The 24052-nt window shown below is 40.8% G+C and overlaps 3 protein-coding genes across 7 annotated transcripts; 1 reads left to right on the top strand and 2 right to left on the bottom strand.

Annotated features, from left to right (window-relative positions):
- Window positions 1-310: 310 nt before the first annotated feature.
- Window positions 311-11287, bottom strand: LOC141912077 (GATOR2 complex protein WDR24-like). 2 transcript variants are annotated; one of them, XM_074803268.1, is made up of 18 exons: window positions 11070-11287; window positions 10739-10762; window positions 9542-9658; window positions 9197-9313; window positions 9034-9111; window positions 8610-8716; window positions 7910-8032; window positions 7693-7830; window positions 6951-7152; window positions 5764-5943; window positions 4716-4843; window positions 3948-4182; window positions 3634-3732; window positions 2968-3131; window positions 2479-2751; window positions 2115-2226; window positions 1463-1655; window positions 311-1144 (listed from the first exon to the last, which is right to left on the bottom strand). In XM_074803268.1, exons 3-18 carry the CDS (start codon window positions 9633-9635, stop codon window positions 1009-1011), a joined length of 2379 nt encoding a protein of 792 aa, XP_074659369.1. In that variant the 5' UTR covers window positions 9636-9658; window positions 10739-10762; window positions 11070-11287; the 3' UTR covers window positions 311-1008. The 2 variants fall into 2 exon arrangements, with proteins under 2 accessions (XP_074659369.1, XP_074659368.1); XM_074803267.1 differs by lacking the exon at window positions 10739-10762.
- Window positions 11288-11523: 236 nt separating this feature from the next.
- Window positions 11524-12886, top strand: LOC141912367 (uncharacterized). The gene is made up of 2 exons (XM_074803629.1): window positions 11524-12106; window positions 12204-12886. Exons 1-2 carry the CDS (start codon window positions 11639-11641, stop codon window positions 12351-12353), a joined length of 618 nt encoding a protein of 205 aa, XP_074659730.1. The 5' UTR covers window positions 11524-11638; the 3' UTR covers window positions 12354-12886.
- A 194-nt stretch (window positions 12887-13080) lies between these two features.
- Window positions 13081-23802, bottom strand: LOC141912366 (transmembrane ascorbate-dependent reductase CYB561-like). Of its 4 annotated transcripts, XM_074803625.1 has the most exons (8): window positions 23690-23802; window positions 23268-23302; window positions 21520-21588; window positions 18384-18476; window positions 17811-17973; window positions 16939-17141; window positions 16389-16543; window positions 13081-15888 (listed from the first exon to the last, which is right to left on the bottom strand). In XM_074803625.1, exons 2-8 carry the CDS (start codon window positions 23295-23297, stop codon window positions 15723-15725), a joined length of 879 nt encoding a protein of 292 aa, XP_074659726.1. In that variant the 5' UTR covers window positions 23298-23302; window positions 23690-23802; the 3' UTR covers window positions 13081-15722. The 4 variants fall into 4 exon arrangements, with proteins under 4 accessions (XP_074659726.1, XP_074659728.1, XP_074659729.1 ...); XM_074803627.1 differs by lacking the exon at window positions 21520-21588; XM_074803628.1 differs by lacking the exons at window positions 21520-21588; window positions 23268-23302 and having other exon boundaries at window positions 23690-23801.
- Between the last annotated feature and the right edge of the window lie 250 nt (window positions 23803-24052).

Below are 24052 nucleotides of genomic sequence, written 5' to 3'. Positions count from 1 at the left end.
CCGCAAGTTTTCGTGAGGCAAAGTTGTGAGTGTAACTGCGCACCCAGTCAGTGTGGCAGGGTTCGTGCAGTGGATGAGTGTAGTGATGTCATTAGGTTCGAATTCGAGAGTGAAAAATTTATTCCAGACAAAAAATATTTCAGGATATTTCGATTATGTCAATAATAATCTATTACTGATTAAAAGTGCTTAAGTAAAACATTTCCTGAATCAATTTTTTGGGATGGCTAAATGATTGCATTCCCTGAGAAAAAAACCGTAAAACCATAAACCAAAACAATACATAAATTCAGTAATTCTTTTTTTTCTATCTTAATGGCTTGTTAAATGTATTTTTCAACAACGTTAATTTTTCAGGTACAAAAAAATCTGCGTTACAGCAATATTTATCAGCGAAAAACGATTTAGTCAAAACTGCATGAAAACAACATCTATGATTCAAGCAGCTACCAGAAAACCATAGCTAATGGGTTAACCCATAGTTAGTCGTACAGGAATGACCCATAGTTAGCTATAGGGGGATGACCCATAGTTAGCCACAGATGGATGACCCATAGTTAGCCATAGATGGATGACCCATAGTTAGCCATAGATGGATGACCCATAGTTAGCCATAGATGGATGACCCATAGTTAGCAATAGGGGGATGACCCATACTTAGCCATAGATGGATGACCCATAGTTAGCCATAGATGGATGACCCATAGTTAGCCACAGATGGATGACCCATAGTTAGCCATAGATGGATGACCCATAGCTACTGGGTTGACCTTTTATTAGCTACCAGGTTCACCTAAACCTAGTTTACTAACCTATCAAAGCACCTTGACTTAGTTATCAGGGTGAACCAAGCTATCGTAGCTATCGAGATCACCTTTACCAATCTCTTAAGCTAGGTAAACCTTAAAGCTCCCAAACTATGGGAGTTATCGAAGTCTTCAACAAAATGACTTTAATTGAATGACTTCAACTGCATGACTAGACTGACTCTCGAGTCCTCATTGTTTATCAGGTATATTCACAGAGATGCCCGCAGCCCGTGGGGCAGTACGGGCTGCGTTTCAACCAGTCTTTGATGTGCGTTAAATGCCCGCCATGGCCGCAACCTTGACACCAGACGTATAATCCTTTCACCGGGTGATGGCTACAAATATACAAACACAATCCATTAATATCAATCCCCCTATGACATCATCAAAGTTTTTACTAGTGATCTGATCTATAGACACTTCCAGAAAAGATGTCTGCTTCCATAAATCCCCCTATGACATCATCAAATTGTCTACTAGTGATCTGATCTATTGACACTTCTTGAAAAAGATGTCTGCCACCGTAAATCACCCTATGACATCATCATAATACCTACTAGTGATTTGATCTAGAGACACTTCTAGAAAAGATGTCTGCCTCCATAAATCACCCTATGACATCATCATCATTGTTGAAAGAGACCGGTACGTACCATATAGAACAGGTATTAGTAAGCTGTTTACAGTTCTGACACGTCCAGCCTGATTTCATCAGTATTTTACTGCAACGATTACAGTTCGTTCTGTAAGTCGTTGACTGTTGGTTCACCTGATTTACACTCGTCACGTGAGCTAAACTAATCACTTCAGTAGCGATCGTCCATAACTCAAATCGCGATAATAAATCTACAAAATATAAACAAACATCGGCCACATACATTAAACACCCTATGACATCATCAACGCGTCTACTAGTGATTTGATTTATCGATAGTTTGAAGATGTATTCCTTCATAAATCCCCCTATGACATCATCAAATTATCTACTTCATTTGATCTATAGACACTTCTAGAAAAGATGTCTGCCTTCATAAAATAAATCCCCCTATGACATCATCAAATTGTCTACTAATGATTTGATTCATAGACACTTCTAGAAAAGATGTCTGCCTCCATAAATCCCCCTAGGACATCATCAAATTGTCTACTAATGATTTGATTCATAGACACTTCTAGAAAAGATGTCCGCCTCCATGAATCCCCCTATGACATCATCAAATTATCTACTTCATTTGATCAATAGACACTTCTAGAAAAGATGTCTGCTTCCTTAAATCCCCCTATGACATCATTGTTGAGTCTTACCTACATATGATAGATACCACTGTTCTAACGTAGCATCAGGAATTTGTGATTCCGATAATTTCAAACGATCTCCTAAAACAATTAATATCGAAACCGACATCTGTACGTCACCCTGGAAATAAACAACGGAGTCACCCACTAGAGAAACAGATGATTTAAATACCGTATTTTGGGAGCCATCCACTCAAGAGAAAAACACTAAATGCCATGATTTGGATATTTTTGGAGCCAGCCAATTTGTATTAACTAATGAAAATGGATTGTATATTCTTTGATATGGATATTCTCGGAGTCACCCACTAGAGTAAGGGAAGGCACTGAATGCTGCCAGGGTGTGGATATTGTTGGAGCCCCCCACACTAACCTGTTCCGCGTATTGATACAACAGATCGATGACGAGATTGTTGAACTGCCACGTCGGTATCTGAGAAATAAACGGAATCGTCTGTAGCGATAATTCCTCTTTGTTGCGATCGGCGACGTGAGATAGATTCGACGGTAAACTCAGTTCACTATCGCTGCCGCTAGGTGGCGTCTCCGCTGCCGTGGTAGCGTGATGATTGACGTGCGAGTCGGGAACCTCGTTTCTCTCGATCTCGTGACGCGGCTGAAACGCTTCGCTCGGTAAATTCCAATCCTAAATTTATAAATTAAGAATTTATTGATGATGCGAGGGATTCCACGTTTTAGTGAAACCTGCTTAATTTGGAGACAAACAGAATTTAAATAACTAATGAAAAATCCGAATGATTAACCTAGATAATCAGTTTTCACTATTTGGAGGAGATGAATGAAGGACTTGTTACCGGCATGCAGGTTATTATATCTATCCGGATTGTAATTTTAGCCGTACCTGTCCGTTTTCGATGTTAGTCAGATTATCGAACTCAAACGGAGTCGTGTCGACTTCGCCGTCGCCGAAGAAGAAATCGGGCGTCTGCCCGGCGAGTCCGCTAGCGATATTCGCTAGATTCAATTCATTCTCCGATTCACTGTCCGATTCATCATCGCTAATTACTGAAATAAACACAACAAAAACATCTTCGATTCATCATCGCTAATTACTGAAATAAACACAACAAAAACATCTTCAACATCTCCTAACACATTATAGAAATTCTGGGCGCATTTTCACGAACATTTTTGACTCCTAAAATCTATTTAAAATCAAGTGTTAAGATTAAGAAACTAAAGATCAAAAGTTCAAACTTTTTATGAAACTAGATTCATGTGGCCCAGATTCTCAGGTTGCTTGTGTCCCCCATAGATTTCTCCAGGGGGAGAGGGGAGGGGTAGTGGAAAGGGGAAAGTGAGGGGAGTAGAGGGAGAGGGAGTGGAGGGAGAGAGGGGAGGGGGAGTAAAAGGAGAGAGGGGAGTGAGGGAGGGGAGGGAGAGTGGAGTAAGGGGAGTAAGATAGGGGAAGGGAGGGGAGAGAGGGGAGGGGGAGGAGTGAAGGGAGAGAAGGAAGTGAGGGGCTTGGAGGGGAGTGGAGGGAGAGGGGGAGTGAGGGGGTACCTACCGGTGCTAGTATCCCCTGTATGTTTATCTCTTGTCTCCTGTTCTGATGTCGGGTGATGATTCTCCTGTAAATGTGAACTGTCCAAATTCTGTTTCACACCTAAAATTAAACATACAACATGTTAAACATGTCTAATTCTCCTAACATGTACATGTCTGATTCTGCTCACATGTACATGTCTGATTCTGCTCACATGTACATGTCTAATTCTCCTAACATGTACATGTCTGATTCTGCTCACATGTACATGTCTGATTCTCCTAACATGTACATGTCTGATTCTCCTAACATGTACATGTTCTGAAGAAGCTTACCTCGTTCAGTGTCTGTATTACCGCCACCTGGTGTCGTAATCGTCATCGCTCGAACCTGCGACGGCGTCGTCGTGTTACGAGTATACAATAACTTTAACATCATCCAACACTGAGCGACGCTCGCGCGATCTAAACTCCTAGCAACCGACGCATTGTGATCGCATAACTCATCAAAACTCCGACCGATGAGAACGTATCGTTTAGCAGACGAGATAAACCAATCCATCGATAAACTCTACAATAATATCAATATTATACCGTTTACAGCAGATAGTCTGGTTTATAGTGAGCCTGGACACAGTAACACAGTTCTGGATACAGTTCCACAGTTCTGGAGCTAGTTCCACAGTTCTGAACCAGTTCCACAGTACTGGCGCTAGTACCACAGTTCTGGACCCAGTTCCACAGTTCTGGGATGCAGTTCCACAGTACTGGCACTAGTTCCACAGTACTGGCACTAGTTCCACAGTACTGGCACTAGTTCCACAGTACTGGCACTAGTTCCACAGTACTGGCACTAGTTCCACAGTACTGGCACTAGTTCCACAGTTTTGAGCCAGTTCCACAGTACTGGCACTAGTTCCACAGTACTGGTGCTAGTTCCACAGTTGTGGTGCTAGTTCCACAGTTCTGTGTTCAGTTTTACAATTCTGGATTCACTTCCAAGTTCTTCTAGAGTTCTGGATCCACTTCCACAGTTCTGGATCTCTAAACTGTGGAACTGTCCTCTTTTTAGATTAATTAACTATAATTGCTAAATGAGATTACCTTATCGAGATTATCGAATAAGAACAATGAACTGCTGACGACTGTAAACATTTCGCTGCGATCGGGAATTTTCTTGAAAAATGACGGAAGTTTCGTTTGTGAATGATTTGAAGCTATCGATTTACTGCCTGAAAATACAATAATCACAGATCTCTACTAATACAGTCTGAGGAATACTGAACATGGTTCCACAGGACAACAACAAGTTCCACAGTTCTGGATACAGTTCCACAGTTGTGGATCCAGTTCCACAGTTCTGGACTCAGTCCCACAGTTCTGGACTCAGTCCCACAGTTCTGGACTCAGTTCCACAGTTCTGAACTCAGTCCCACAGTTCTGGACTCAGTTCCACAGTTCTGGACTCAGTCCCACAGTTCTGGACTCAGTTCCACAGTTCTGGACTCAGTCCCACAGTTCTGGACTCAGTTCCACAGTTCTGAACTCAGTCCCACAGTTCTGGACTCAGTTCCACAGTTCTGGACTCAGTCCCACAGTTCTGAACTCAGTCCCACAGTTCTGGACTCAGTCCCACAGTTCTGGACTCAGTTCCACAGTTCTGAACTCAGTCCCACAGTTCTGGACACAGTTCCACAGTTCTGAACTCAGTCCCACAGTTCTGAACTCAGTCCCACAGTTCTGGACTCAGTTCCACAGTTCTGGACTCAGTTCCACAGTTCTGGACTCAGTCCCACAGTTCTGAACTCAGTCCCACAGTTCTGAACTCAGTCCCACAGTTCTGAACTCAGTTCCACAGTTCTGAATCAAATTCCACAGTTCTAGACCCAGGAGGGTAAGAGACACCTACCGGAGACTCCTAACAGTTTATCGCTGCTCGCGTGTGGCAGACGGAGGGTGAGCAGACGGATGGAGGGTAAGAGACACCTACCGGAGACTCCTAACAGTTTATCGCTGCTCGCGTGTGACAGACGGACGGTGAGCAGACGGATGGAGGGTAAGAGGTACCTACCGGAGACTCCTAACAGTTTATCGCTGCTCGCGTGTGACAGACGGAGGGTGAGCAGACGGATGGAGGGTAAGAGGTACCTACCGGAGACTCCTAACAGTTTATCACTGCTCGCGTGAGAGAGACGACCGTAGATATTTATATCGATTCCGATAGGGTTAGCGTGATCAGCCGGACGGACTGCGTCTCGGAACATGTGCTGATAAATCGTACAGTCTTTACTGGCGGACAGGAAAACGTGTGGATCGTGTTTCCAGATTATACCTACAACAATCAAACATTACTCAATTAATTAACCCTACCAGAAAAGATGGCTGCTCCCCTTATGACATCATCATATTACCAAATATTTGTTCTTTAGACACTTCTAGAAAAGATGGCGGCTGCCTCCATAAATCCCCCTATGACATCATCATAATACCTACTAGTGATTTGATCTATAGAAACTTCTAGAAAAGATGTCTGCCTCCAAAAATTCTCCTACGATATCGTGAGCTGAACTGTACACGTACCTGCAGGTCAGTGAGTTATAGAGACATGATGTTTGATAGAAAACCAGAGACAGTCAGACTGACAGTGAGTGAGGGAAGGGAGGACTGTGTGAGTGACACCTGTGTTGTATTTAATCCTTTAACTGATCACTAATGAAATACTAATCAATGAAGGCAATGGAAATGTGTTTATATCTGAACTTACAATGGTTACATTGTTTAATGATTCGTAAAGCCTTAAATCCATCGAACTACGAGAGTTTAATGATTGTATTCAACGAGTTGAAGAAGAGGTTGTGAATAGAAGGGAAAGAGGAGAGAGAGCAGAGAGGGAGAGGGGAGGGAGAGGGAGAGGGAGAGAGGGAGAGAGGGAGAGGGGAGGGAGAGGGAGAGGGAGAGAGGGAGAGAGGGAGAGGGGGAGAGGGGGAGAGGGAGAGAGGGAGAGGGGGAGAGGGGGAGAGGGGGAGAGGGGGAGAGGGAGGGAGGGAGGGAGGGAGGGAGGGAGGGAGGGAGGGAGGGAGGGAGGGAGGAAGGGCGAGGGCGAGGGCGAGGGAGAGAGGGAGAGAGAGAGGGAGAGGGAGAGGGAGAGAGAGAGAGACCAGAGAGACCAGAGAGAGAGACCAGAAAGAGGAGAGGGGAGAACGGTTTAACCAATTTGTTATGTTTTTGGTCTACTTTGAATATGGACCCAGTTCCACAATTCTACCGTTGCTGACCCGCGATCGATATATCCATCGATACATATCTTCATGAGAGAGCAATGCGTAGTGTATAACTTACTAGTAGTAACATTTTTATGTTGATTGAACTGAGCGAATGGTATGTACGGCCGGCGTATATCCCATACATTAATACTATAATCAGTCATTAGAGCGCAGCTAGCGATGTGGTATTTACGCTGTGGACGCCATTTTATACGAGATACAGACGCTATACTCTGTACCATGTTCGTACACTTCGGTTTAAACGTCGTATCCCAAACCTGAAAATATCAACACATGAGTTACCGATAACAACAGCACGTCACTTCAAATGTGGTATAAAATTCTAAGGCTGGCGATTAGTTGTTAAGATTGTCAGTGAGTCCAAGACTGAGTCCACTTCTTAGAGCCGCCTTTTCTCTACATGGTGGCTGCTAGAATATCCCGATCATGACGATCAGAGCCACCCACCAGATAAAAGGATCACTCCAATTGCCATGATTTAGATACTCTCGGAGTCACCCAGTATATACAAAGGAATGACTCCTATTGCCATGGTTTAGATATTCTCGGAGTCATCCAATAGATAAAAGGATGACTCCAATTGCCATGATTTAGATATTCTCGGAGTCACCCACAAGATTAAGGGATGGCTCTGATTGCAATGATTTAGATATTTCGGAGTCACCCACTAGATAAAGGGATGGCTCTGATTGCCATGATTTAAATATTCTCGGAGTCACCCACTAGATAAAGGGATGGCTCCAATTGCAATGATTTAGATATTCTCGGAGCCACCCAATACTGATACGGATTCTTACTTTAATCATTCTATCTCTGCCGGCTGTTCCGAGCCAGTATTTCTCCTCAGGATCCGGATGCCAGTCCACGGCGAACACCGGTCCGTTATGTGCGGTAAACTGACGTTCGAATCGATCCGGTCGACGTAAATCCCAAATCTGAAACATGAACCGACGACGAAGATGAATCATCAGTAGTTAACGCGACGCTACCTATTGGGGGTAGAGAGATGTTTACCTGAACGTTTCCGTTATCAAACGCAGCAGCGAACGAGAAGAAGAAATGAGGAGAGAATTGAACGTCTCGAACGCTTTCAGATAATCCAGAAAACGTTAAATTCACTTCTTTCTTTCGTAAATCCTGAAAAATATCATAACAAAATGATGTCATAGGTGGATTCATGAAGGCAGCCATGTTTCCTCGATATGATGAGGGATGCATTGAGACAGATATCTGTTCTCGACGATGTCATAGGGGGATTCCATGAGGCATCATTTTAGTAGAGGATTCTACAGAACAATTTAATGATGTCATAGGGGGATTCGTTGAATCCGTCCTTGCCATCTTTCCTCAGTGTCATAGGGGGATTCATGGAGGTAGCCATGTTTCAGCCAAGAAGTTCTACACATAAATTTGATGATGTCATAGGAGGATTTATTGAGATGGCTATCTGTTCTTGATGATGTCATAGGGGATTTATTAAGACAGCTATGTGTTCTTCATGATGTCATAGGGGGATTCAATGAAACAGGCATCCTACTATTCTTCTACTATTCTACAGAACAATTTGATGATGTCATAGGGGGATTAGTTGAATCCGTCCTTGCCATCTTCCCTCGGTGTCATAGGGGGATTCATGGAGGTAGCCATGTTTCAGCCAGGAAGTTCTACGGATCAATTTGATGAGGTCATAGGGGGGATGTTTGCGATGACTTACGAATAATTTCATGTATCCGTCCTGTGAACCGCTGAGTAAGAAATGTGATTCAAGAGGATGGAAACAGATTCTGTTTACAGTTCGTCGATGTTCCAGAAATACATGATCTGGAAATACATACATAACAACACAAATAAACTGATAATTCATCAGTGGAACATCAGAGCGCAGCTCAGGTCGTCGTTGGATGACTTTACACTTAGTAAATTGAAACACAAATTGAGACTCAAAAATAGAGATGAATTCAGTAATGTGAAGACTTATCCAAATGGTGACTTAGTAAATTGAATTAGAAACACAAATTGAGCACAAACAATAAACATGACTTCAGTAATGTGATAATGCTGATGATGATTTAACTAAGTTTGAATTTCATTCAAAAAGATGAGATTCGTATTTTCAATTTTGATAGATTTTTTCTGACCTTGTTTTGATCGTTGAGTGCGGTTTATATTCCAGACGACGACTGCTCCGTTCGTCGCTCCAGACGCGATTATATTCTCTGAAAAACAACGAAACCCGTACAAACACTGACACTATAAACTGAAGGTCGCGTGGAGAATAACGACGGATAAACCGAGACCGACCTTCAACCGGATTCCAGACGACATCCGACACGTTGAAATTGAGGTTGATATTTTTACCAACGCGGAAATTTGCTCTCTCTACAAATTCATCTTCTTCAATCGAAAACACCTTGAACACTAGAACAGAAATTAATCAATGATGTCATAGGGGGATTTATGGAGGCAGACATCTTTTCTAGTAATGTCTATAGATCAAATCACTGGTAGACAATTTGATGATGTCATTGGGCGATTTATACAGGCAGACATCTTTTCTTGAAGTGTCTATAGATCAAATCACTATTGGTCAATTTGATGATGTCATAGAGGGATAAACTGGAGGCAGACATGTTTTCTGATAGTTACCGTTGCGTCCTGCTACGACTATTTGTGATACATCTTTATTGACACTGATTGTATTAACCGGACCCTCGAGGGTGTGAAACATTGTGCGGCCCATCGTTGTACTCTGAATTACCGACACTGAAATACAAATCAAAAAATCATCTTACGCAAACATTTACAACTTATTCGCGAATTAGAAAACACTTCAATATTTGAACCCCGTTCCACAGTTACAAAAGATCAGTGAATAGTTGATCGACAATTAAAACATTGAAAACGAACTTATTTCAATTGTAGTTAGCCAAACTAAACCAACGTTCCACTGAACTGGTTACAACTTACTTTTTTTGGGTAAATTTATAAATGCAATCAATTTTAGTCACCTACAAATGTCAACTTAATTCTTATTCTCCAAGTGTTTTAAATTACCCCGTACTATTTTATCAGCTCACATCTATTTCATAATGATGCATAGCGCACTGATTATAATTTGTAGGGGTTCGCGCTTTATAAGAAAACGGAATAACTATCGTCATATATCAGAACTGTGGAACTGATGGATACAACAGATGGTTAGATGCACGCCCTATAAACTTTACTTTAAATTTCTACAAAACTAAAGTGAAAAAGATGTTACTGCGAAAAAGAGAAAAAATAAAATTTATACCGAGCTGAACTATACGGCTTAGAGATGAATTCTATTTCAAATTTTTACTTTACTGGATGTGTGGATCCTGAGCTGCAGTGCATATGTTCAAGAGGGTTTCATTCAGACCTAGTCAGTTACCTGTCTGTGGTGGTTCTAGTCAGTTACCTGTCTGTGGTTTAGTTTCACAATCGGATATTTTCAGAAACCACATTAGTATAAAACACATCCGTTTGTAAAAGCTTACCACCAACAATCTGGTACCAGTTCCACGGTTGTGAGTTAGAGTTAACTCTGAATTAAAACCAATTCATTTTCAGAGTTAGGCCTAACTCACATCCTGCAGGTAACTAACTTAAGTTCTGATCATGCAATTGAAAATAGCTGAATTTGTCACCAGAGAAATTTTTAAAAAGTTTTATTCCTCGTTACAAAAAGCCGGGGATAGGAAACTACCGAGGACGGGTGCTGCCCCCTGCTGCGGAGAGGTTAAATTAATGATTGTACTAGCATTAGTTTCCAAACCCTCCTCACGCCCAAACACTCACTCCTCATGAAAATCAAATACATACCACAACAACTTTAACGACAAAAACCTGTAAACAAATAGACGATTATTGAGCTATTGATGCGGGGTAGCCGAGCCCACGCAGAGGGGCAAAATCTTGTCACAATCCCGGAAATTGGATGCAGCTGTAGCTGGGTTCAAGCAGAGGATTCCATGATCACGCGAAAAGTATCAACTGGAGATGTTTGATTGGCTGTTTAGGAAAAAGATCTAGCGCCCCCTAGTGACAACACTTAATAACAACAAAAGAAAATCAACCCCCTGCCCTGGCCAGCCCACCCATTGATTAGATTTTCCAATCATGACCGGTAATGGAAGCTTTTACGGGCACTCACCACGATCTTGAACCGCTTTAGCGACCGTGTGCATCTTTTTCACGGATGATTAAACCCGCGACTAGTGGTGGACAACTCGTGCGTAATACGTCATCGGGTTGTGCGCAGTTTGAATATATTGCTGGTTCCTTTCAAACACAGGACGCCAGAATTTGAAAATCTATTTTAGACAGATTTAAGACAGAGAAAGAAAACTGAAATGAAAATTGACAGAGCAATAATTCAATTCAATATAAATAAAATATGGTATTCAATTCAATATAGGTTTATTGATACGAGATAACGAAAAAATCAAAATATTTTACCAGAATGAGCGAGTGACAATCAATTAAACGGAACATAAGAAAAGTATGGAATTCAATAAGAATGTTTGTATCATGCGGGGCTTTTAGGCAAAGTTGACCTTCAGCGCGGAGTGCGGTGCAACGACCTTGAATCTTTGAGAGAATCTCGGGACTCCAACGCGGAAGTAAATATGATTTTTTAATTTTTTTTCCAAAAGTCAAAATTTTCGATGCCGCTTAGTTTTTTCGTCGTCGTCGTGTGATCAGCTTTCAACTAACATAAACATGGATCAACAGCAACAGCAGCCCGGATTAACGCCGGATCAGCAGGAGACAGATCAGTCGAGATTAGGATTAGGATTATCCTCCAGCAGTGATACGCCTTACAGAACTCCACCTTACCATCAATTCCTCAGTCCGTCTCCTCATTCCTCACCTGCCGGGCCTAGAGGACCGAGTCCGCAGCGCGGGGGATTCCATAATAAACGGCATCGGACTCCGTCGTTTGAAAATCCGTACTCGAATCCGCCCGGACATTCCCCGAATCGTGGCGGTTACCACGGTTACAACAACGAATTTAAAAGCCCGGGCCCACCGTTTACGCATCAGAGGAATTTCCAGTCGCCGTACGGTGCCCGTGGGCGAGGTGGGCCGGGCGGGATGATGCAGAAATCATTCTCTAGTCCGCCGTTTGGACAGCAGACGCCACCTTACAGCCATCGAGGGAACTATCGCGGCAGACGTGACAGTTTTGTAAGTTTTACGAAAGGCTGATTTTAAATGACAAAATGAAAATTCCTAAAAAATGTATTAATTTGAACATTTGCTCGATTTTACGGAATATTTTCAGGGTCGAGGCGGCTTCAGGAACCAGCCAGGAGGGGGCGCCGGTTGCAGTGATATTAGCCGATACTATAAAGCGAGTATGCTAGTCGACCCGTGGAAGGATTTAATACCAGCGCCAGTTTTAGAATCTGAGAAAAATAAAATTACAACTTGATCCACAGAAAGAGAGAGACTTTAAACAGATTGCATTTAATATTAATCTCAGGGTCAAACGAAACAACTTTCAAAAACCTTCAAGAGCTCTGTTGCACAATTTGAACGTTACTTGAACCAGTACCGCTGGTGGTCTTAGATCACTAGATTGGTGTTTAGTTGTTAGATTGGTCTTAAATCTATAAGTCTTGACTGCGCCACTACTAAAACCCGAGGACATTTTTGTGAACACGATATTTGTAAATTGTAAATATTTTCATACGGAACTTGTATATATTTCGTATTATCAAATGGAATTGTATTTTAAATGATTTTAAAACTGATTCGAGCCACGTTGAAATATCGACGATTAGTATCTTAGATAATTGTAAAAGTATATATTTTTCATGTAAATCAGTGATTTCACTAAATTACAGAAAAACAATGGAATAAATTGTGAAGCCGAAATTCTGAAGTTTTGTCCATCGAAAACTTGAAACATGCACGATAAGACATGAAATAGATATTTTCCAACTACTCTCAATATCGAAGTTGTTTTGTTATCTTGAGAATCAGAAGTGATCAGAAGATTCTGCTAAGGTTGATACGCGGTGATTAAACTGGCTAAGATTTAGACCAGTCTCAGTTCTAAGCTGCTCAGTTGAATACAGGCCTACACGTATAACTCATGGAGGGCGGCTTAACAGATTCTCGTACAACCGAAAATAAACCGCGATATGACACATGACGATATTGATTATATTTTATTCTTCCTGTTTTGAATATTTACACAACATTTATAAATTACACACACACAGGCAACACGGTGGCTCCCTCTATCATCACGTGGATGTATTACACGATTATATAAGAATAGAATTCAAAATAGTCAACATCGACATTTCTCCCATCCCCAGCTCATTGCGACATTTCTCCCATCCCCAGCTCATTGCGACATTTCTCCCATCCCCAGCTCATTGCGACATTTCTCCCATCCCCAGCTCATTGCGACATTTCTCCCATCCCCAGCTCATTGCGACATTTCTTCCATCCCCAGCTCATTGCGACATTTCTCCCATCCCCAGCTCATTGCGACATTTCTCCCATTTGAAATGCCATTCGTTAGATTGTCCCCTCCCCCTAGATTTAAGATTTCATGTAATTTGGTTGAGGTTACTGGTGGCCACAAAGATGACCTGACCCACTCGGTGAGTCATCTCGCTTACGGATATTTTAGTTCCCTCGATCGATCATAGATGGCAGTACAGCAGCACAACATTAATATCAAACAATCCATGATAAGATAAAGTGAATTTCTCCCGAGACCCGAGTTTTGCCCCAGAAATGTCGGTAACGGGCGTCAAATTTCGTACCAGGGTGTACACGTACTGTTTGGACACATTTACCCAGACCCAGGAGAAATTACACTATCACATGTAACATGCACATGTGATTTCATAAATGCTGATTATTGACATGCACATGTACGACACACATGTTTCACAATAACAACATGAATCAATACGTGTTATTCACAAAATACTGATTAATTACATACAACAATTATCACATGAATTATCCACCACGATCTAGTTCCACAATTATCCACTATTTTCCACAATTAAATGCTTTAATTTCACTCTGTCGAGGTAAAGCTAGATCATTTTTAGTTGTTTACCCTTAATTCATATTTCGACCCGAAATATGCTGACTCACAACTGTGGAACTGGTGAAATCGGGTCCTGTGGAACTAATGGAACTGGGTTTGACTCAAAAATACAATTTTGGGAACCAACTGTAAATCACAACTGTAGAACCAGTGGAACAAACTGGTTCAGATCAACATTCATTTTTCACACAAAAATAATTATTTTCCCCAATTCATACTCGATGATATCAAGAGATATTCACCACCTAATATAAGACCAATTTTACAAGACTCTTTAAATTAAAATAGTCATAACTATATAACTCAATTGAGGAGTCGGATATAAGTCAGTGACTCTTAGAGTCAATGACTCCACATGTGCAAAATTAAAACCATCTTAGCCATAGATAACGGCTATTTTCTTTTTCTCATTGATTATTTGAGATCTTGTGAGCGAAATTATAAACTTTGAACGAATTTTCAATCATTAAACATCAGTACAGTACTGACTGTAGTTAAAATCAGTTCATTTCAAATGTTTGAACTCTTGGCAAACCCTTAGCAAACCCTGGCAAGCGAGGATGACCATAACCAACGAGAGTCCTCGCAATCGCATCAAAATCAAACCATAAATGAAAAAGACAAAACTAAATTTTTAACTAACATCAAAAACGCGTTAAATCACATGAAAAATATACATCTGAATTCTCTTTCTTTGTTGGTTACAAATATATTTGTGGTTTTGTCATGATGAAATCAACGAAGCTTAGCTAGAAATGTGTGTGATATTCAATGGATAGAATTATAGGGTCACGGGTTAAAGTGAACCTTTGAAAGTACTATCCATCTCGATTTACTTATTCCACACTAGGGGGCAGTTGCTGATAAGTTGGTTAGCGTAAACCAGTGGATAGTTGAAGATAAAAAGTTCATTGTTGCTATGGTATTTATCCACCAGTTATCTTTAGCCAACTTTGAGCGACTGCAGCGCCCCCTGGTTTACAATTTGAAGGAAGAGTTATACGTTGAATCAAGGAATGAGCCCTGTCACTGCCGAGATTCATTGAAATAACCTGCCAGGACGGCAAACAGTACGAGCCCCACGGGCGCATAACTGCATGAAGCATGAGCCCAACGGGCACAGGACCGCATATAGCACGAGCCCCACGGGCCCACGACTGCATGAAGCACGGGCACACAACTGCATGAAGCACGAGCCCCACGGGCACAGGATCGCAAACAGTACGAGCCCCACGGGCGCATAACTGCATGAAGCACGAGCCCCACGGGCACAGGACCGCAAACAGTACGAGCCCCACGGGCGCATAACTGCATGAAGCACAAGCCCCACGGGCACATAACTGCATGAAGCACGAGCCCCACGGGCGCACAACTGAAATGCAGCCCTGGCGAGTGATGGAGTCCAGCTGTTTTTGTACGAATTTCACTCAGATTTACAAAAATATAATAATAATAAAGTAATAAATGCGCGAAGAAATCTGAACATGATTCGATTCTTAAGGAAAACGTAGCAAATAATTTAAATTCTTTTCTCGAAATTTCTTTTCTGTACAAAATTTGTCAGGTGCGTTTAACTAATCTGTGAACGCCGCCGCATTGTTACGGTCGTCGAGGAAGCTGATTTAACTAAAAATGTGCATCTGCTGAAAATATCTTCGAATTAAAAATGAAATATTCAAATATAATATGTGATGTTTAATCAGTCGTCGCGGTGAAGTTTGTTTAATCATTCGAACCGGTGAGTTGAATAGATTCCTCTTCAGGCAGCGGTTGACGTTTATACTCGGACCTCGTAACGATGTATAACACGACAACTCCGTGAGTGAGGATCAACACTCCTAAACTATTCACTAATATCGCTTCAGGAGACTTCTTACTGTACGTCGGACTGTAATAAACACAATTTGATGATGTCATAGGGGGATTTATGGAGGCAGACATTTCTTTATATCAAATGAGTAGTAGACAATTTGTTGATTTATGTAGGCAGACATTTTTTATGAACCTGTCTGTAGGTCAAAACACAAGACACTTTGATGACGTAATAGGGTGATTTATGGAGGCAGACATCTTTTCTAGAAGTGTCTATAGATCTAATCAGTAGTAGACAATTTGATGATGTCATAGGGGGATGTATGGAGGCAGACATATTTTCTAGACGTGTCTAATGATGAAATAGTAGACAATTTGATGATGTCATAAGGGGATTTATGGAGGCAGACATCTTTTCTAGAAGTTTCTTCAGATCCAATCGGTAGTAGACAATTTGATGATGTCATAAGGGGATTTAAGGAGGCAGACATCTTTTCTAGAAGTTTCTTCAGATCCAATCGGTAGTAGACAATTTGATGATGTCATAGGGGGATTAATGGACGTAGCCATACTTACATTGACCAGATGGATTTTTCTAAGATTCCCATCAAAGCCGTCCCGACAGCCATCGCGAATATGGCTACACCGAAGAACTGATGAATAGGCATGTATAAACCGCGTAGACGAGCGCTGGCCTTCGGGAACAGGAACATCGTGAATCCAATTAACCACTGAAATTACAATAACACAACAACAACTCAATCTACTGAATCTACATCACTGTCTGTAGATCAGGACCTCAAGATCTGGCACACGGGCTGAACCTACACAAGGATTGAGGTCTTCTTTCACTCAAGGTTTTATTGAAGACTCCATTTTATGAGATCTGAACATAATGTAATAAATAAAATGGTCTTAAACTGGTCTCAAATCCAAGACTACCTCGGTTCTACAGCCGCCAATATAACAACTGAAAATGATTGCCCTTTCTCTGATGATGAAGGTTTGAAAGTGTCTGAATAAATTGTTAAATCATCAACAATCGGTTTCACTCAATACCAACTGAAGACTAGTGTTAAGGTTTTGGAAGTCTCGAGGAACCGAAGGTCTATAGATGATCACCTACCTGAATACCGAACAGTATAACGGTAGTTAAACCGATCCAGCTGTGTAGGGTGTAGAGGTTCGGGTTACCGGACGCGTTGTGATTCGTGAAAACAGCCTTCAACGAGACAGCGATAAACACAACAACCGACAGCTGAATCACCGCGTGCAGAATCTTAATGATGATCTTACGTTCGTTACGGAATACACGATAAACCAACATTCCTATAGTCAAATAGAAAATACAAACATTCCTAGAGTCAAATAGAAAATACAAACATTCCTATAGTCAAATAGAAAATATAAACATTCCTATAGTCAAATAGAAAATATAAACATTCCTATAGTAAAATAGAAAATACAAACATTCCTATAGTCAAATAGAAAATACAAACATTCCTATAGTCAAATAGAAAATATAAACATTCCTATAGTCAAATAGAAAATACAAACATTCCTATAGTCAAATAGAAAATACAAACATTCCTTGAGTCAAATAGAAAATACAAACATTCCTTGAGTCAAATAGAAAATACAAACATTCCATCAGACTTATCGTCCACACTTCAGATGTGTTCAGAACTTCACGTAAGACATTTGCAATTGAAAATGAACTACAAACACCGGATATCAGACATTTTATCAGCAAACTTTCAAAAACTGATCGTCCACACTTCACATGTGGTCAAAACTTCACATGAGACATATCTAATTATCGAAAATGAACTAAAAGCACCAGATATTAGACATTTTATCAGCACACTTTCAAAAACTGATCCTCCAAGGATGTTTTCAGGAATTTTTAATTGAAAATGAACTACAACAAACAGCAGACATAAAGAGATTTTATCGCCCACACGTCACACACCAGTAGGTGATGCATATTCTACTCACCGTCCGCATAAAGGAAAATGATTCCGATCGTCATAAATAGCGGATGATAATTAAACATGAGTTTAATATTAGCGTGATCGGTATAATCACTCGTCCAACCGAATCCACCGTGGAAATAACTCAACCAAACTGCCATCATTACAACTACAGCTAATCCCATAATCTATAAAAAAAACATTTCATCAAAACATTTTCAGTCTTCAGTTTTCAATATGTTTTCCAGGGCCAAACATCCGTAGTACTGAGGTAGAATTGAATTGTGTCGAGACCCCATAGCTTACGTATGGGGTCATTGATTTATTCTGTACGCATTAGGGGAGGGGAAGGGGTCAGTGCAATTACGTATTGTAATGCTTAATGAATATGAAAAAATGGCCGATTTTGCGTACAGAGGGGGAGGGGGGTGGGGGAGGGGGGTGGGGGAGGGGGGTTGAAAAATTCAAATTTTATGCGTACGTAATAAATGAATGATCCCCACAGCTTCCTGATACAATTAACTTAAAACTGAATAACTTTTCAAGGCTTGGAAAACATGATTTTTATTTGCACAACTGCAGGATTTGTGATACATACCTGTGAGATTATCACCCATACTGTGAAATATCGAGTATTCACTTGAGGTCGAAGTCCACCGTCTAAAGTGTTATACGTGCTCTTATCCATCCCCTGAAACAACAATATCAGTTAGTACAGAATTACACCAGGTGTCGCTAGTGTACAGTAGGACATCAACTACTGCAGCAACAGTGGATTCCACTTATGGTAAGTGAAGATCCACCAGGTGTCGCTAGTGTACAGTAAGACATCAATTACTGTGGCAACAGAGGATTCAACTTGTGGCAAGTGAGGATCCACCAGGTGTCGCTAGTTTACAGTAGGACATCAACTACTGCGTCAATAGAGGATTCCACTAATGGTGAATAAGGCTCCACCAGGTGTCGCTAGCAGTTATATACATCAATATGCGGAGTTCAATCAGTGTAATATTTAAATGCTGATGATGTTTATAAATGATTAATGTGACGTTTTTGTTTCATTGTTCAAAGCTATAAATATCAGGTCCTTGAAGACAAACACTGTCGTCTACGTTGCCACGGCGATGCTTCTGATTAGACAGACGGAGTAGTGAGTTGTATCTCTGCTCTAGTACAGAGAGATCAGTCAGTCAATGCTTGTCCCTATACCACATTACACTACAACACCTCCCTATACCGGAGTCACAGCGGAGTATATCTCCCTATACCGGCGTCACACCGCAGTATATCTCCCTATATCGGTTCATTAAAAAAAAAAAGATTGTGCCCGAATCGGAGCACCGTTAATTAAGAGATGATGAGACTCACGGCGTCTGCTCTACATCCGCCATTTCCTCCCGTTAACGTCGGAAAAATTCTTCGGTTTCCACGGCAACCCGACTTAAAACTAAGTAACCACAGCGAGGAAGCAGATGCATGAAACAGCAACAGACGCACTGGAAACCAGTCTATAAAACAAGACAGATGCACTGGAAACCAGTCTATAACACAAGACAGATGCACTGGGAACCAGTCTATAACACAAGACAGATGCACTGGGAACCAGTCTATAACACAAGACAGATGCACTGGAAACCAGTATAACACAAGACAGATGCACTGGGAACCAGTCTATAACACAAGACAGATGCACTGGAAACCAGTCTATAACACAAGACAGATGCACTGGGAACCAGTCTATAACACAAGACAGATGCACTGGAAACCAGTATAACACAAGACAGATGCACTGGGAACCAGTCTATAACACAAGACAGATGCACTGGAAACCAGTCTATAACACAAGACAGATGCACTGGGAACCAGTCTATAACACAAGACAGATGCACTGGAAACCAGTATAACACAAGACAGATGCACTGGGAACCAGTCTATAACACAAGACAGATGCACTGGAAACCAGTCTATAACACAAGACAGATGCACTGGGAACCAGTCTATAACACAAGACAGATGCACTGGGAAGGGAACCAGTCTATAACATATAGACAGATGCACTGGGAACCAGTCTATAACACAGGACATATGCACTGGGAACCAGTCTAAAACAACACTAAGACAGTTTTAACGCTGGTGCCAGGCTACGTGGGTGAAATGAACCATAAGCCTGAGTAAAACACAGAGTGCCTCTAATACTGGGTCCATATCCACAGTATGAACTCAGTGACAGTGGTACTGATTGTATAGGATGGTGAGATCCACGCTGTATGTCTGTGTCACAACTCATCCCCTCCATTAACACATTACATTATACAGGATGGAGATACTCAGTATTAATACCACTTACTGAAGAATCTATCAATATTGACGCCACATAAACATGTGAGGCTGTCAGAATTGAGGCCACATAAACCTGTGAGGCTGTCAGAATTGAGGCCACATAAACCTGTGAGGCTGTCAGAATTGAGGCCACATAAACCTGCGAGGCTGTCAGAATTGAGGCCACATAAACCTGTGAGGCTGTCAGCTTCATTCGTCTACATGAGGCTGACTTGGAATCAATCATTGAATCATAAAGAATATTTTTACCTCTTGACCGAATTCAACAGGGGAGGCAGCAACAGCAGCAACAGTAGCAACAGCAGCAGTACCGCTATCACTAAAATCTTGCATTTCTGCCATAGTGTCTGTAACCCTGACGTTGTCTTCCTAGCTGTTTAAACCTGCTGTCTATCCTTGCTGCCTTAGTCGCATAAACCTGCTGTGATTTCAGCAATGTTTGTTAACTAGATCACCACTTAGCCTATGTACATATATCATATCATAGTAGTCGTTTTTATTTATATGTAACCTATATTTCATATGCACAGACAAATTTATCTGACCCCTTACAGGAGACCTACTTAACGATGGATACAAAACACTTAACACAGATTGATCTATGACAACTACATGTGGATTATCAAACCTGTAAACCAGAATGTCGTAGACAGATTGTTCAACCTGACAATCAGAGGACAACAAATCATTTCTAGAGACTGTTCCCGACAATCAGGGGACAGTAAACTATTTTCAGAGACTGTTCCTGACAATCAGGGGACTGTAAACAATTTTCAGAGACTGTTCCTGACAATCAGGAGACAGTAAACCATTTTCAGAGACTGTTCCCGACAATCAGGGGACAGTAAACTATTTTCAGAGACTGTTCCCGACAATCAGGGGACAGTAAACCATTTTCAGAGACTGTTCCTGACAATCAGGGGTCAGTAAACTATTTTCAGAGACTGTTCCTGATAATCAGGGGACAGTAAACCATTTTCAGAGACTGTTCCCGACAATCAGGGGACTGAAAACTATTTTCAGAGACTGTTCCTGACAATCAGGGGACAGTAAACCATTTTCAGAGACTGTTCCTGACAATCAGGGGACAGTAAACCATTTTCAGAGACTGTTCCTGACAATCAGAGGACAGTTAACCATTTTCAGAGATTGTTCCTGACAATCAGGGGACAGTAAACCCACACACTGTTCATGACAATCAGTAGAGGGGGCAAGGCCTAAATCCTGTGACTCAATTATCATGTCTTTAAGCGAATATTTATTTAAACGAAATTTTTATGCTAAAAAATTAGTAATGAATATCTAGCGATGATAGATTTAGAATAAATAGAAAGGGGGAGTAATATTGGAGAGGGGAGGGGGGGTTATTTCTGTAGGGGAAGGGGGGTTACTACCTGCTGCTGAACGGTAACCACTCCAGGCATACCTGGAGCGAGGGTATCATTTTCTAGAACCTTATACGCCTGAAAAACAACAGTTTTTAGAATATGTAAAAAATATGCGTAAAATGTAGATCGAACTAAGACCGTGGACGAGCGTGTCACGTGACTTTAACTATCAATTTCAAGTTTACTTGAATTAAAAATAAATCTTCCGGAAGAAACTTAAGGGCCAAGTTCCACAGTTCATGAGTCATTAAGTTTACAGTGCTTACTAAATACCTGAAAGTGCTTGAGATAATTTGAAATTGTTAAAAAAATTTCCTCCCAAGTGTGTTGATAAAACCGCTATAGTGCGTCTACACCGCGGTGCAGTGCATCATTAGTTACTTCAATATGTTTGACAGGTGCTGCCATCTTTCAATAGAGATGAAAACTAATTACTAGTAACATCAATACACTGCAAAATCCATCACCAATTTATACACCGCACTCTGTGGTGTAGACGCACTGAAAGGGTTAATATTTTTTTAAATAGGTAAGTGTTTAATCAAACATACTGACATAGAAATTATCATGAGTCTTATCAATCAGAGCACGAGACCTTCACATGAGATAATCACATGATCGTCGTGAGTACAATCACCAGGTTTAAAAAAATAGTGAAAATATTATAGTTTAATTGTATTTGATTGATTTCACGACTGGTTAAAATTCAATAGAAATCAATTATGTTTGAAAGTCCATATTTGTCGATATTCAATAATTATTTGGTGGTTTTAAAATCGATGTAAATAACTCTGGGGAAAATTTGAAAAAAAATACGGCGGACCCTTTAGAGACACAGCTGGATACTGAGAGAGAGAGTCCGTATTTGACAAACTATTAAAATAAGTGTTCCATAAAAATGCCCTGGGGCCAGTTGCACAGTCGTGACTTAAGTCCAAAAGTGCGTCTTAAATCTTGAGATTGGTCTCAAGTTATTAGATTGGCTATAGAACTAAGTTGGTCTAAGTTGGCAACGGGCCCCTTTCACGTTAGTCAACTTCCAGACCTAATTTAATACATTTAAATCAATTAAAACGATTTAATTTTCTCTTTGATTCCAGTTTTCCAATATCTTTAATCAAATTTGGAATAACATAAGCAGTGAATACTTGATCGTGACCTAATGTCTATTTATTAATTGATGAGACCTGTTTTTCTTGGATATTTTGCTTACTTTTTGGGGTACATACCTCATTTATGTCTTAACAGAATGCCAAAAATCGCGGACAACAACTGAATATTCGATATATTTCCAGTTCTGTACCAATTAGATGGATTGGCAAAAAGACTCCTTAAGTCCAGTTGAATGAGAGAGAAAATCCTCCATTTTGTGAAATTTCTTGAATTTTTACATTGTCACCATGCCTACGAAATGAAGTTATTTTTCTTGTGGGGTCTCAACAACTAAATCAGGGTGGCGTAGGCATGGTAACAATGTTCAAATCAAAGAAATTTGACAAAATGGAGGATTTTCTCTCTCATTCAACTGGACTTAAGGAGTCTTTTTGCCAATCCATCTAATTGGTACAGAACTGGAAAAATATCGGATATTCAGTTGTTGTCCGCGATTTTTGGCATTCTGTTAAGACATAAATAAGGTATGTACCCCAAAAAGTAAGCAAAATATCCCAGAAAAACAGGTCTCATCAATTAATAAATAGACATTAGTTGATATTAATTCTAATACAGGTTAAATATGATGTAATGTTTTTTACCTGCACTGATTGTTGTTGACCGGTATTCATTTTGCCTATGACACAAACAATATACAAAACACACACATTGCCTGAAGTCACTGCTAATAGGCCTACCCTCATCTGTTCCTGACTGACAACTGTTTGGCCAAAGCCGGGAAGATAAGCTCATCGAAATGATAGGGCTTATCATCTACCGGTACCCCTTATTTCAGAGCGGGAAATTTAAGGGGTCGACATCTAACATTTTGCAGATAGAAATTATCGAAATTATCGAGCTATTTATCATAATTTAATCAATAAAATTCTGTCAGAATAATTACTGGAACTGGAGGAAGATGGTCCAGAGCCGGTGGAGAGAGGGATTTAAATGATGCTAAATTTCCAAGATTCTAACTAAACGAATTTATTTTCAAAACGACGACAATAATTATGTAACTTACTGGAGGTGGTTTATGTAACTGTGAGTTTGTGCGACAGGTTATTCCCGGTGTGAGATCACTATCAGTACTGTGTACTGTACTGCTGGAAAACAGCTGCTGTCAAAGTTAAAGTATGGAAATCAAAGTTTCAATATATCACCGATACGCGGCGCCACCGTCGACGACTAAAATTGAAAACCGGGTGGCTCCGAAGATATCTGAATCGCGGCGACCATTTCGATTAAATTCGAATTCACTAAATTGATACATTACAAATAAACCGACGTCGGCGCAGGACGACACCGACTCACTGAAACCATGGACTGTATACAGATTTAAGTACGATAGAAGCAGGAACGGGTGCGGGTGCGTGTGCGTGCAGGG

Source organism: Tubulanus polymorphus, chromosome 10 (assembly GCF_964204645.1).
Source record: "Tubulanus polymorphus chromosome 10, tnTubPoly1.2, whole genome shotgun sequence".
Taxonomy (NCBI): Eukaryota; Metazoa; Nemertea; class Palaeonemertea; order Tubulaniformes; family Tubulanidae; genus Tubulanus; species Tubulanus polymorphus.
Note: the sequence above shows the minus strand (reverse complement) of the source record. Positions and strands in the feature narration are given on the sequence as shown.